Source organism: Nannobrachium achirus, assembly GCF_963921795.1.
Source record: "Nannobrachium achirus genome assembly, chromosome: 22".
Classification (NCBI taxonomy): domain Eukaryota; kingdom Metazoa; phylum Chordata; class Actinopteri; order Myctophiformes; family Myctophidae; genus Nannobrachium; species Nannobrachium achirus.
Genome location: NC_137829.1, coordinates 53,800,207 through 53,815,372, shown reverse-complemented (window position 1 = coordinate 53,815,372; position 15,166 = coordinate 53,800,207). Strand labels below are relative to the sequence as shown.

Genomic DNA, 15,166 nt, shown 5'->3' with positions numbered 1-15,166 from the left:
ACAAACCTCTGACCCTCGTGGACCACCCGCAGGCTGCCGTTGTCTTGTGTGATTACCTTTGCGTTTTTTTTCCAAAAAGACTGTTTCACAGTAGCAAACTCGGCGCGCTTTTTGGCGACACTGGCTGGCACATCGGCGAACAGTAGAATGTCATGCCCACGGAACTTGTGTTGCTCTCTTCTGCGCTTCAGGGCACGCTCTTTGTCCTGACCTGGAGGTAATGAAACCTGACGATGAAGACCCGTGGTTTAGACCCTTCCTTGCGCGGAGGGCCTATGCGGTGCGCGGCGTCCAGGATGGGGGGGCTGGTGAAGCAGTCCCCGAGGGCTTCTACAAAGAAGTCGGCCATGAACTTGACCGGGTCAGAGCCTTTTTCTAGTCCCATGGGGATCCCGACCACTCGGAGGTTAAAACGACGATTTCTTTGCTCAATGTCGAGTAGTTTAAGCTTGAGATCAACGTTGTCACACTGTAGACGAGAGGTGACTAGTTCCAGCTCTGTGATGCGATCGCTATGATCGGACAGTGCGGTCTCCATTTCAGATAGCTTAACGGCGTGGGTGGCCGCCGTCGCTTTGATCTCCTCCAAAGTGGCTGATATCGGCTTCAATAGCTCAACCATTGTCTTTTTAATGGTAATAGTTAAAGTGTCACTCAGTTCTTCCAGTAGAAGAGTGCGGCGTTTCTCCAAATCAGGCGGTAGCTGATTTTGTCTGGTAGTGCGGCCAGGGGCGCCGGCAGGGGTAAAATAGTGAGGGGGCGATGTTGTGGGCGTGGCCAGCCGGTGACGTCATGACCGTAATCAAACGTACACATCAGCTCGGACTTTAGTTAAGTAACTAGCCTATAAGCACTTTAATGTGTTGTTGGATGACAATGTAGGCCTAAAAGATCTGAAAGAATTTAATTCAACTTTCAAATGTACATTTCACAATATTCTACTTGTTATCCTGCTGTTCTTATTTCAATATTAATTATAAGCCTTCTGCAATCCTGCATCATTGAAAATGAGGGCTCTGCGCTCAATGTATTTTCAAGAAAATAAATTATAAAAGTTTAAGTTAATAAAGTAAGGAAAATTCCAGCTTACTGTAGCCTATAGTGAAAGTTAGATGAAGTTAGAACTCAACTGCTCTGCTGCTGCATCGCACTGAGAGTGAGCAAGCCGATCGAGGCACGATCAGCAAGGCCGTCAGTGATGAAAAAAGTACTCGCATGTTTTCCTTAAGTAAAAGTAGAAATACTCTTTTAGAAATCCCATGTTCAAAATGTAAGCCTTGGCTTGAGTAATGACGTTTTGGTATCAAAATGTAGGCTGTAGGCTACTAGGCTATAAAGAAAGCGTAGCCTATTAGTCAAGTCATTTCACAAATGTAGCCTACCATTTGTAGATATATATTTGAGCAGATTAAGCAATATTGTGAGCTTGCATTTTCAAATGGCCTAAATGTAGGGCTGAAGTGGTTAATGTATGCCTTTATAGCCTAATAATCGAAATTTGCAAAGTAGGCTATCTAACTGTTTTCAAAAGATTGTAGTGGAATAAAAATAGCCTACACTATGGGGTACATATAGCGCCGCCATCAGGCCGATTTTTACATACCCAGTTTTCCACACTTCTACACATTTTGGCCTAAAATCACGCTGCGTCCTGACGGTCGCTTATCTCCCTATTAGGGAGTCTTACTGGTAATAACTACTTCTGTGAATAGGGAACCCCCTCAAAGTCCCCTGGCGGTCCCCACCGAGTATGAATAGTAGCCTGTATGTTAGTTTAATAGTAGGTAGGCCTACAAGGTTCTGCATTTCAATAGAGCAATGCATTGATATTATAAAAACTAAAGTGTTGCCTACGGTCTAGCCTAGGCGGCCTGCATAGGCCTAATGTTTTACTTTTGAAGACTTGAGTAGGCTTAAAACTTATTTGTGTGGCTACTTTAAACTAAAGAGAGCAATCGGGGATTCCCTCTTGGGATTCCGTTATAATTCTAAAGGGCAGTGGATTGGGAGTCTGGGAGATTCTAATGAGTAGGCTATGATGATGCATTACAGTCACATATCTGATTATATCCTACTTCCTCGGTTCGTCCTATTGATTGATTGATTGATTGATTGATTGAAGAATTTATTAGAAGTTTGCAATAGAAAAAAGTACAGTTTCATGACAGTACAAATCACTGGTACAAGGTCAACTAAAAGGAGATCCTAGAAAGCCGAGGCTTATTTCCACAGGAACCACACTTTAAGTATCTCATATAACATTGAAAGACAGACGGATAGAACATAGTACTTTATCTAGGATAGGCCTAATATCAGTTTCAAAAGCATAATATCAAATACAAAGGCAGAAAAATGACGGTGTGTCGCTGCCTCTAATTAATACGCTACTTTTAAATGACAGTCGATGGTCACGGTGTGACAGACAGTGACTCATAGACTGTCACACCGTGACCGTCCGGTAGAGGGCAGTCACACCGTGTCACACCGTGACCGTCACACAGGTGTGGTCTCATAAAGGGACACCCGGATCCAGTAGGCGACAGGTGTGTTGACTGAGCAATCATTACCAACAAAACAAAAAGAAAACCATGGAGTTATATTACCCGCAAATTGCAACTCTAGATTTTTTTATAATCGGATTCATCCGATTATAAAAAATCTAGTGTTGCAATTTGCGGCTAGAGTTATATTAGGCTACATGGTAGCTTACAGCCTTAACTGCCTTTGAGACCATGCATGCATGCAGTGAAATAATATATTTTAAACGTAATAAACATTTCAAGTCTATGGTGGTGAATAGTAGTAGGACAGATGCATGTAGGGTTTAAAGTAACCTACCTGCCTGCTTGAGGATGGCAGCGACAGAAACGCGTCCTTACTTTCAATAATAAAACACTGATTATTCCATGTCTTGTCAGGAGGACAATTAGGAAACAGCAGTTTATAGTGTTGTTGTATTTACAGTCCTGTTACTGTAGTAGCAGGCTGTTGTTCTCCCATAAACTCTCCAGAAGCCTCTGCTATGTTCTGATATAAAGCTATGTTCTGATATAAAGCTACGTGGTCAGAAGCCTCTGCTATGTTCTGATATAAAGCTATGTTCTGATATAAAGCTACGTGGTCAGCATTAAGCAGACTGGCAGGTTGGAAGGCCGGTCTCTTCAAGGTGTGTTTTCAATGTTGATCTCAAACAAGTACAGATGGGACGCTCGTGAACGAATCGAGTCTTTTGAACGGCTCTTTGAAATGAACGGCGATGGGATCCGTTCCTTTCTAATTGAACAGTGATGATCTACTTAAAGACCGGCTGACACGCCCACAGTACTGCAGTGTAGAAGTGCTCTGCCACAAGTGAAGTAGATGTGTTGTAGAAGTTTGGAATTAAAATGTACTCCAGTAAGAGTACTTATATCAAAATGTACTTAGTACTTAAAGTAAGACTACTCATTATGCAAAGTGTCCCATTTCACAGGTTTTCCAATTCATAAAATGTAGAAAAAACATTTGAAAATAGCCGATCTACAAGCTCACAATGCGTCGCGTTTGTGAGCTTGTAGATCGGCTATTTTCAAATGGCGGAAATGTATATATGGCCAAAACGTATAGGCCTAATAGGGTTGAAGTGATTTGCAATCATAATCAAAATCTACAAAGTAACTAAAATGAGCCAGTCTTTTGAACGGCTCTTTGAAAGGAACGGATCCCAGAGATCCGGCTCACTTCATAGAAGCATAAATCCCATCTCTGCTGTGTTGGTTTTGGCCAGCCTTCACCCTGCTCTGACGTTGGCAGGACGGCAGCCAATCAGCGTCAAAGTCTGAGTCTAGCAGATCTACAAGCTCACAACCAACCAGCTTAAAACAAAGCCATAAATCAAGCACCATGACTGTCACACGTGGTGTCTGTGTGTGTGTGTGTGTGTGTGTGTGCGCGCGTGCGTGCGTGCGTGTGTGTGTGTGCGCGTGCGGGGGGGGGGGGGGGGGGGGGGGGGGAGACATTTGGGCACCTCGATGTAAAATTACCCATTTTGTCCAAAAAGCAATAAATATATATCTGAAACATGATCTGATGTGAGCATGCACAGTGACATTATCAGAATGTTATTATTATCCTTCAACTCATACAGGTTTGGTACCAATTGTAGACACATTAGACCTTAATTGTCAAATGTTTAATGTTCTGATAATGTATGCTTTATTTTAAAACATTTTTTTTTTTTTTTGTAATTTTGGGAAAAAGAGCAGGTGCCAGTCTGCCCACTCTATCCTGTTACCACACCGTACCACACCAAGGGCTCTATTATGATCCAGGTCTTATGCCTTATGCCTTAACTTCTTTGCCTATTTTTTACTATTTTGAAAAACATTTTTAAATACTTCAAATGCTGATCGACATCAGCACGTTGTGAGCTTGCAGATCAGCTATTTGAAATATTAAAAGAAATATGTCTATATAGTAAAAAAAAAAGGCAAAGAAGTTAAGGAATAAGGCATAAGACCTGGATCATAATAGAGCCCCAAGACTCCTGGATTATCAAGACTTCTTGAAAAGACCCAAAATACTGAGAATTATTTTATTTATAAGGGACATGACACACATCAAAACAACAACTTTAATCAGATCTTTTACAAATGATAGTATATTGCAAAAATCGAATCATAATTGGCTACTTTTATACCAAAAATTAATCAGCTACAATGTAAAGCCGCACATTAACATATTCAGAAAAACAAAAAAATAAACAAAACAAAAAAGGTTTCCACGACCGACAAACTTGGAGACCATGCAACCCCCCCCCCCCCCCCCCCCCACTCTACCTCTACTCACTGAGTAGAGGTTCTCTCTCTACTCTACCTCTACTCACTGAGTAGAGGTTCAATTCTGCAAAAAACTATATGAAAATAGCAGAGTCATCAAGTCAGACTTGACCATAACGGGTTGACGGATGGAGGATCAGTGTGATGATAGCAATAGTGACCACATTATCACATCATAATCTATGGAGGATCAGTGTGATGATAGCAATAGTGACCACATTATCACATCATAATCTATGGAGGATCAGTGTGATGATAGCAATAGTGACCACATTATCACATCATAATCTATGGAGGATCAGTGTGATGATAGCAATAGTGACCGCATTATCACATCATAAACTATGGAGGATCAGTGTGATGATAGCAATAGTGACCGCATTATCAGATCAGGGCTGCAACATTACATTGTTTCAAAAATAGAACAAAGTTTTTATCAAAAAAGTTCATCATTCAGACATTTTTCTTTCTTTTTTTTTTACACAAAAAACAAGGTTATTTTTCTATCCAGCTTATACAAGGACACTTATGGCCAGGTGATGGTAGTACCCCCCCCCCCCCCCCCCCCGCGCGCGACAGAGACTATAAGTGGATGATTTTCTGTCAACACATTTTTGTTTTCCTTATTATGAATTGGCCAATTAAATAAAGATTGCGATTAACCAAGCATAAATGTGCATCTTGCACTTTGCTTTTGAAAAGTGCTTTAGTATGAACAGGTAGCGAGTGCCCACAGAAACATTTCACACCATTAGGGGAGCAACAAACAACTCTCAAATGATAAACTAGGGCTGGGCAATTAACCCACAAAACCTACATAACTGACCCAATCTTGCTCATTTAATAGAATAATATAGTTTTTATTCAAATAATTCATTTCAATTCCATATACTGTATGTATATCTATATATATGTGTGTGTGTGTGTGTGTGTGTGTGTGTGTGTGTGTGTGTGTGTGTGTGTGTGTGTGTGTGTGTGTGTGTGTATATATATATATATATATATGTATATATATATATATATATATATATGTGTGTATAGTGTATCAACAAATCAACATGAAACATTGATTATTCAGATTAGCCACTTAACCCTGTATTAGTATATCATACTTTGTTATACAATAATAATAACAGCCTAACTACAAGCTTGCAAGCTTGTAGACCTGATATTTTCCCTATAGTTCTTTTTAAACAATCATTCATTAATTGTAAACGAGGCAAAGAATTTGAAATAATGGTGATAATACTGATTTGTAGTCCTATTGCCCAGCCCTACAATAAACAATGTTTGCTGAACTGCAGTGGTGGGATTCATAATTTGCAGATTTAAGGAAATGAAACTAAATATTAACCAATTTACTCTTGATAATCGCAGTCATATACTGTATACACAAATGTCAGATATTCACACTTCACACATTAAGAAGTGGATTCGTTGTCAACCCCCCACAGTTCTTTTGTAATTAATGTGCATTCATTCCACTGCTGGAAAGTGTCTTGCACAAGCCTACAGTCGCCCTACCCAGTACATCAGTACATAGTGTATATCAATCTACCCAGTACATCAGTACATAGTGTATATCAATCTACCCAGTACATCAGTACATAGTGTATATCAATCTACCCAGTACATCAGTACATAGTGTATATCAATCTACCCAGTACATCAGTACATAGTGTATATCAATCTCAGAACATTACAAAAACAAAATGCACAATGTGAAAATATACAATATATTTACAGCAGGACATTTTATACACATTCTAAGAGGAATGTTCAGAGGGGAAATAATTAGCCGTTTGGATTTTAGAACAAAGGGACGTTGTCTGTCCCTGATTGTCAGGGTTAGGGTTAGGATTAACCCTAACCCTAACAAAGGGACGTTGTCTGTCCCTGATTGTCAGGGTTAGGGTTAGGGTTAACCCTAACCCTAACAAAGGGACGTTGTCTGTCCCTGATTGTCAGTAGAAATGTAACGAGGAAAAACAAGCGGGAGGAACCTTTTGATGTCCAAACCTAAAGGGATGGTTTAACCCTAACCCTAAACGGATGGTTTAACCCTAACCCTAAACGGATGGTTTAACCCTAACCCTAAACGGATGGTACACATAATCAGTGTTTGTGAACAATAGCACCAAAAGCAAGGTCACACGCACACACACACACTTACACTTGCACACACACACACACACACACACACACACACACACACACACACACACACACACACACACACACACACACACACACACACACACACACACACACACACACACACACACACACACACACACACACACACACACACACACACAATCTGAGGCAGTATATGGGAAAAAGCCAGATTAACATGTTACATTAAGACCATGTAGAAGTCTGAACAAACAAGGCTTACCATTGAGCTGTAAATATGAAATGATTATCAAAACAATAGACATCTTTAAACATGATACTGCTCTCAAATACACACAGATATAATAATAATAATTAATAATAATTATAATAATAATAATGATAAAAACAATAGACATCTTTAAACATGACACTGCTCTCAAATACACACAGATGACAGCTCATTAAATGCCTTCTCTTTTTCCTAACCAAAGACTTGCCCTGGTGCCATTTCCTGCCTCCTCCCACAAGAGGTCAGTGTCTTGGAGTATTCTAAAATAAGAGTAATGATAATTAACCACTTGAACCCTAGCGTTCCTATTATGGGGCAAACATTCTGCAAAGATAGCAGATTCTGAAAGGTTCTTGAAGTCAATGGATCTGAATGTCCTCCATGGACTTTCAAACGCTTGTGCTGCTTTTTTTGGTTAAAATATTTGAGTACTACGTGCTGCTCATAGGTGGGAACTGGTGGAACAATGTGAGCATCAGTTTCTCTCCACATTAGTCAGGATTTAAAAAGGCAAATTCCTTATTATATTCATTAATATAATAGATCTGCTATTTTCCCCAAAGAGATTTGGTGCATAGACACAAAAAAGGAGGAGGCCTAGTAAAGAGCCCTGAGGGACTTGGGTCAATTAAGTATAATATAGGTTTAAAGTGGTTAAGTTGTCATTGGATCAATCCTACCCTAATAACTGATTACAGTCTGGATCATTTCATAGCTTATACAATGTGCTAATAATGTGCAAGTGGAATTATTAGGTCTGTATCCATTGACTTATCAGAAAGAAAGATATAATATAGGAATGACTGGAAATATTAAAAAGGCACACACGTACGATTAAGTAAACTAGAAAAGCATTTCTCCCCCACTATAATTCACAATGTAACCATAAAAAAACAACACAATGCGTCGCCTTCAACGTTGTTTGTGTGTTCCAATTAAACCAGTTACAAAGCAGGGACATTAAATGACTGGTGCAGAGACACCTAACCATAGAGTTATAATAAGTAAGTACATCACCCCAGGGCATAAGGACATAACCCATAAGGACATAACCTCAGGACATAAGGACATAACCCCAGGACATAAGGACATAACCCATAAGGACATAACCTCAGGACATAACCCATAAGGACATAACCTCAGGACATAACCCATAAGGACATAACCTCAGGACATAACCCATAAGGACATAACCTCAGGACATAACCCATAAGGACATAACCTCAGGACATAACCCATAAGGACATAACCTCAGGACATAAGGACATAACCCCAGGACATAAGAACATAAGGACATAACCCCAGGACATAAGGACATAAGGACATAACCCCAGGACATAAGGACATAACTCCAGGACATAAGGACATCACCCCAGGTTAAGTTATACATACAGTAGAAGGGGGGGCATTTGTGGCTTTACGCTTTCAATAAGACAGGGTTTTACATGATACTGAAAGTCGCCATCAATGACACTTCATTCAAAATTGTCAAGTTGTATTAGCTTAATTGACAATTTCTGTACAGAGACGATGTTTACACGGACATTACAAAAGATTGTTTCCTTTTAGGACAGTTGCATACACACATTTTTGTTAAGTTCAGTGTCTTGTAATAAGATGTCCATTAGAGCTGGTTATTCTGGTTGGGAATTAAGCGCCATCGTGCCATTAAGTGCATGCATGCAACAAACTTTAAGTACAATTTCACAACTACAAATTTGATATTTCTTTTTAGATAAAGCTCAAACTCCAAAAATCTGAGGCTATAGGGTATTTTCAATAGACCTAGATCAGTTCTTTAAAGAAGAATAGGATAGTCTAAGACTTGTTTTACTTTTACAAGTCTGGCTGTAATTCCAGCCACAAAGGCCACAAATGATAAGGCCAAAAGGAAAAAAAGACAAATAAATTACAATAAAAGTATTTTGTCTAAATTTTCTTTTCCTCAATGGCAAACATTGGTATGAACTATGAAGCAAATTCATATCAATGGAAAGTATTCTGGTTTCTATGTCTCTCTTTATCCAGAGCACTGCCCTGTAGCTGTGGTGTCAGCTCACAGCCGCACACACGCACGCACGCACGCACGCACGCACGCATATAGGAGCTGCTTCACACCACAGTTCTGCTGGGTCGATACCAGAGGTAAACAATCATTCACCCAGTTTATCTTGTGATGACACCTGTTTCAGGTGACAGCAAATAAAGTGACTTTAAATTAAGACAAATAATCAATAGTCATTTACTCATTATGATTTAGTTTCAACAGGCCATCATTTGATATAAGTGCGTGTGTGTGTGAGAGAGTGAGTGAGTGGGTGGGTGGGGGGGGGGGGTATATATTGGGTTATTTGTTTACTTGATCAGAGAACTAACAGGGGGAGGTAGCTGACAACAAAGGGGCATACGTTATTATTTTACACATCAAGCAGCTAGAATCAGAAATAGTTTTTGTGCAAGCGACCGTGAGGCAAAATGATTGACAATAGTAGAGACAACACTGAGATACAAATTATTTGTGGCAATAATACAAGTGAATATTCCACAACATCCACTGCCTTAGGCCTTTTGGTCACAAATCTTTCAATATACATTCTACTTTGAATGGTGCTATACCGTGGTAACATACCCATGCATCATTCAAATCTCCTTTACTTTCCTTTCTTGTTTTGAGGGGGTGTACTGTACTTATGCCTTTTCCATTTCCAGTATCGCCCATTTTGTAAAGACGAAATGATCAGCGAAGGAAGAAATGGTAACACATTTCCTAAATGTCGGGTGGAAACCTTGTATGACCAAAACTGTTGCTTTTTAAGAAATGGAAATACATTAACTGTGTTTCAATGGGTCCACTGTAGTTATTTAACTGTGTTTCAATGGGTCCACTGTAGTTGTTTAACTGTGTTTCAATGGGTCCACTGTAGTTTTTTAACTGTGTTTCAATGGGTCCACTGTAGTTGTTTAACTGTGTTTCAATGGGTCCACTGTAGTTGTTTAACTGTGTTTCAATGGATCCACTGTAGTTTTTTAACTGTGTTTCAATGGGTCCACTGTAGTTTTTTAACTGTGTTTCAATGGCTCCACTGTAGTTTTTTAACTGTGTTTCAATGGGTCCACTGTAGTTGTTTAGTCACAGGCGCTTGTTAATCATTTTCATTGGTTAAACATTGACACATTTAACCACTTTAACATTTAAAAGTCTTCAAAACCTACAAAGTCACCACCACGCGTTGTGAGCTTGTAGATTGACTATATAACTTTTGCGTGACCCTCTTGTACACAAATAGGGCGTTAATTTATTAAATTAAACAAAGAAAGTGAAATACGGAGATACAAGGTTTCTGCCCGACAGCGATGATGTCCAATTCTTTAGCAGATTTGGCAGAACCGAGGATGTTAGGATATAAAGTGCCATTGAAATGATTTTACAGATGGAATGAAAGGTTTCTCTCAGCCAAACGTTTGGCTAGACGAGACATCTGGAGAAGAGCTGAGCTGAGACCTGGTCTCTGAGACGGTGACCAGGGGGAACTCTGAGAAGTCTGTGGCGTGTCCTCCTCGCAGACTAACCTGTCCGTTGGCAACAGTGAACTGAGAAGACGCTCCAGACCGCGTCGCCTGGAAGTGTGATCTGAAGTTCTGATCAAAGGTGCTGATTTGAAAAGTCTGAACCAAACCCTGCGAGGAAGAGTCAGACTTTTTGGAGGGGGAGACCTCCTCCAGAAAGTCCTCGTCGCTCGGGGACACGGCAGAGGGCGTGTTGGCCTCGTCGCCCGAGAAAGAAAAGGAGTGTTGAGAGTCCCCCACCAGAAGTCCAAAGTGAGGTTTTTCTAGGGTGGACCTCAGCGGAGAGCTCATCCCTGATTTGAACCTGCTGGGAGAGGGGAACTGTTTCTCCGTGGAGAAGAGGGGCTGCCCGGCCAGGGTGGGACTCTCAGCAGACGCCAGGTTGAGGCTCTGGGTGCTCAGGAAGCTGTCGTTCTGGCTGGTCCTCTCCAGGGCCTGCTGGAGGAACTTGGAGTACTCGTGCAGCAGACTGGCTTTCTCAGCGGGTGGCTGAGGCTGGGCGCTGGAACCTCCCAGGCTCTCCACGGGGCTGCCGTCCGACACATCGGAGGAGTTTATGGAGATGCTGGAAGTCACCTCCGTGTCGGCCACGCTGAAGGAGATGTCCTGCTGTCCGTTAGCCTTGTTGGAGTAGTGGTCCAGCAGAGTCTGAAGAACCTCGTCTGGCAGCACGTTCTTGTCGTGCGTCGCCTTGATTTCCGCGGCGAGTGGCTGGGGCTCCAGGATGGTGGCGGGGACCGTCTCGTCGATGACGGTCGACACCACTGTTTGCGCAACAGAAGGCTGAGAGGAGATGGAATAATCCCGGCTGTTGTTGTTGGCCATGGCAGCTTGAAGATAGCGTTTCTTCTTGAGGAACTGCATGGCGTCATCGTAGTTTGTGCTGCAGGGTGCTGGTTTGGTTTGAAGGGTTTCCACGGGCTCCAGTTCAGTGTTGCACTCTATTGCATCAAGAAGGCCTCCTGGTTTGTCCACAATCTCAAAGGTGTACCTGGTGACCTTGTTGCTCTCCTCAAAGGAAGACAGCGGGGACAGGCTGGGAGGCGGCTGCTCCAAAGCCTTTTTCACACTCCTCTTGGGGACCTTCTTCAGGAGCAGCTTGGGAGGAGGAACCTCTTCGGGGGACGCCTCCCCTTCGGGGGACGCCTCCCCCAGAGGGGAGCTTCTGGACGAGTCCTCGGGAAGCTCCACAGAGTAGCCTGCGATCACATATTCATGTTTGACTTTGGAGGAGACGGCGTAGAGAGGTAGACATCGTCTCTGTTCCTCTTTCTCCTGCGTGCCGACGACGGCACCTGCGTGTTCTTGGGTTCGGGCAGCAGCGGACGCAGCGGAGCTGTGCGACTTATCCAAGCACTTCTGACGTTTCTTCTTGGGCAGCGAGCACTCTTTGGCAGGAAAGGAAAGGCCAAGAGGTTCTGCGTCACGCAGAGGCGCAGCTTTGGCGGCTGCCTTGTGGGCCTTCCTCTCCCTGTTCTCATGGCACATCCGCCTGTGCTTTAAAACCCGGTCTGTTCTGGAGAAGTACTGTGGAAATAAGGCACAAAAAACAGAACATGGCTTCTACTGTAGCAGCTGAACCACTTTCAACCTGGCGTCACCATGTATTAACCCATTTAGGCCTAGAATTATTGAATGCTTTAACCAGTGAAAAATAGCAGATATACAAGCTCACAGCGCGGCACTCGCTTGTAGATCTGTTATTTTTGAAAAGATGTGAAAATGTGTGCAAATCTTTCAAAGCAGACTTTTGTAACTCAAATCTCTGCTTCTGGGGGGTCCCTGGAACAACATATTTTGAGATGGGGGTCTGCGGCCGAATAAATGTAATTTTGGGGTCCTTGACATGAAAAAGTTTGAGAACAGCTGATTTAGAGGAAGGATTTAGAAGTCGGGTCAAAGATCGGGTCAAAGATATTCAAAGACTTGCACACATTTTCATGATTTTTCAAAAATAGCAGATCTACAAGCTCGCAGCGCAGTGAGCTTGTATATCTGCTATTTTTCAATAGTTAAAGCATAAAATAATGGTTAAAGTGGTTCAACTCTAACGCGATTCGGGCGCGTTCCAGGTATTTGAGAGTTAAGTGACATTTTCCTAAAAGCTACAAAGGTTTTCCAAAATGTCCTCCCAAAAAAATCTAAAATCTGTTTGATAAGCAACAGAGCACAGATGTAACCCTGTACTGCATTGTGTTATTAGCCTGATTTCAGACTCTGTGCTGGAGCTTGAGTCTGACATTGTCCCCATTGTAAGAGATTTCAAAGGGGAGGGGATTTAAAATTTGAAATTCCAAATCATAAGACATCTGGTGGGAGGGGTTGAGTTTGACTTGTGTACACAACCCCCCCCCCCCCCCCCCTCCCCTCTATGACAGGCACCAAACAGGTTGTTGTCTTTGATGTTTCATTGATTAGAGAGAATCACTGACACTTGTAAGGCTCAATCCCTGACTGCAGTTCAGAACCCTTTTGAAGTTCAAAGGGAGCAATTAAGAACTCTGGTGAGCCACCCCTCCCTCCACTGTTTCTGTTGATTTTCAACAGTTAGACCCACCCCTCCTCGGTCTTGCATTGATTTCATTGGTTGGTGCGCCAGATCGGCCAGGACACCGACAGAAAGACACACGTCATATGCTAATTCCAGACCAAGAGAAGCAGTCCACTCAGAGAGTGGGCGGGTCTATTGGCTGGAGCCAGGCAATAGAGAAACGAAGCCATGTCGTCATTTGTGCGTAATGTCGCCCTCTAGGGGGTTCATGCTGGTATCGTTTTGTATTCAAATCGCCATTGGGGAATCTGCGATCGCCGCATATAAGGACTGTGTTAAAAAAAATAAACACACCATGTGCGCGTTTCTGTCAGCGGGGGGGTTCTGCATAGTTTATGATATTCATTCATATCTGATATAGCCTGTTGTAACTCGTTTCTAGCGTTTATTGTGTTACTCTTTGGGTAAATCTGTACATTTCCACCTTAGTCGATGCTTCATATCCATTTGGGTCAATCCGAGAGCATGGTGTGTTTATATTTTTAACAGTTCTTATATGCGGTGATCATAAATTCCCCAATGGCGATTTGAATACAAAACAATACCAGCATGAACCCCGTAGAGGGCGACATTTCACGCCATTTCACGGAAGTGACATCACACTTCGCTACTGAATAGTGTTATGGCTTCATTTAATGCTCAATGGAAACGTACACTTATGTTTACAGCAAGCTCACCTGGTGACAGTAGTCACATTGGTAGGGTTTTACTCTCACCTGGTGACAGTAGTCACATTGGTAGGGTTTTACTCTCACCTGGTGACAGTAGTCACATTGGTAGGGTTTCTCCCCGCTGTGAGTCCTCCTGTGCCGCTCCATGTGGTATTTCTGAATGAACCTCATCCCGCACTCCTCACAACCAAAGGGCTTCTCACCTATGCACATAAAGGGTTATTAAGTTTCGCAAAAAACCTTGCTGTTCATTGATTTCCTAAATAATTCACAAGTTCACTCTCTTTCTTTTTTTAAGACCAGGCTCTGTGGGTAGTATGCCTTTAGACACATGCAGGTGGGTGGGCGCACGCACGCACGCACGCACGCACGCACGCACACACACACACACAACACAGGACTATAAACTATAAATTATGCTCACCACTATAATATAAAATATAATATTTATATAATGTATATGCTCACCAGTATGGATCTTCTCGTGCCTCTGGAGCAGATATTTCTGTATGAAGCGCATATCACACTGACTGCACTGAAAAGGCTTCTCACCTGGGGAGACAGACAGCAAGTTTTGCCTCATTATCAACTGTAGCGCACGTGTGCTTCAAGTTCAAAACTATATGTGTACCAGGGGCATAGTTCTGCCGATTTAAAATGACTCCAATACGGAAGTAAAACTTCCTATGATTGGCCGCTAGTTGCGCTGTTCCCCCTCCCCCCCATTAATTTTCCCCTTTCGTTTTCTAACCTTAATTAACATTTTCATGAATACTGTATGGTTCCTATCGCTAGTTAAAAATTGCCTTTCAATCACCATCATATTCGTTTTGTCGAAATGTGGTCCAATTTATTTTAAAATAAATGATAAAGTTGCGGGGGGGCGTGGCCAACTAAACTGATACCAGCCGGCTGTGTTCTTCTTCGTGTGCTGTATTTCGGGAGGCTCCGACCACATTCTCCCATGTATCCCTGCGTTGCACGTGACTGTTGGCAGCCAATAGCATCTCTGATGCTTTTACAATTCTATGATGGCGACACCCATATTCCAAGGGGTAGAAAGGGCCATTTGCACTGCATAGAAACCAATAGCTTCGCTTCGTCCATATTTTTCTACAGTCTATGATGTGTACTCTGTGAAAGGTCTGCAGTC

The 15,166-nt window shown here is 42.2% G+C and overlaps 1 protein-coding gene across 1 annotated transcript in view; it reads right to left on the bottom strand.

The window, feature by feature from the left end:
• Nucleotides 1-5,765: 5,765 nt before the first annotated feature.
• Nucleotides 5,766-15,166, bottom strand: part of znf148 (zinc finger protein 148) — a 30,812-nt gene continuing 21,411 nt past the window's right edge. Inside the window, exons 6-8 of the mRNA XM_080752461.1 lie at nt 14,482-14,565; nt 14,098-14,216; nt 5,766-12,318 (exon numbers count right to left, since the gene is read on the bottom strand). Of these exons, the coding sequence (XP_080608587.1) occupies nt 10,675-12,318; nt 14,098-14,216; nt 14,482-14,565 (1,847 nt within the window). The 3' untranslated portion in view covers nt 5,766-10,674. The remainder of the gene's footprint in view (nt 12,319-14,097; nt 14,217-14,481; nt 14,566-15,166) is intronic.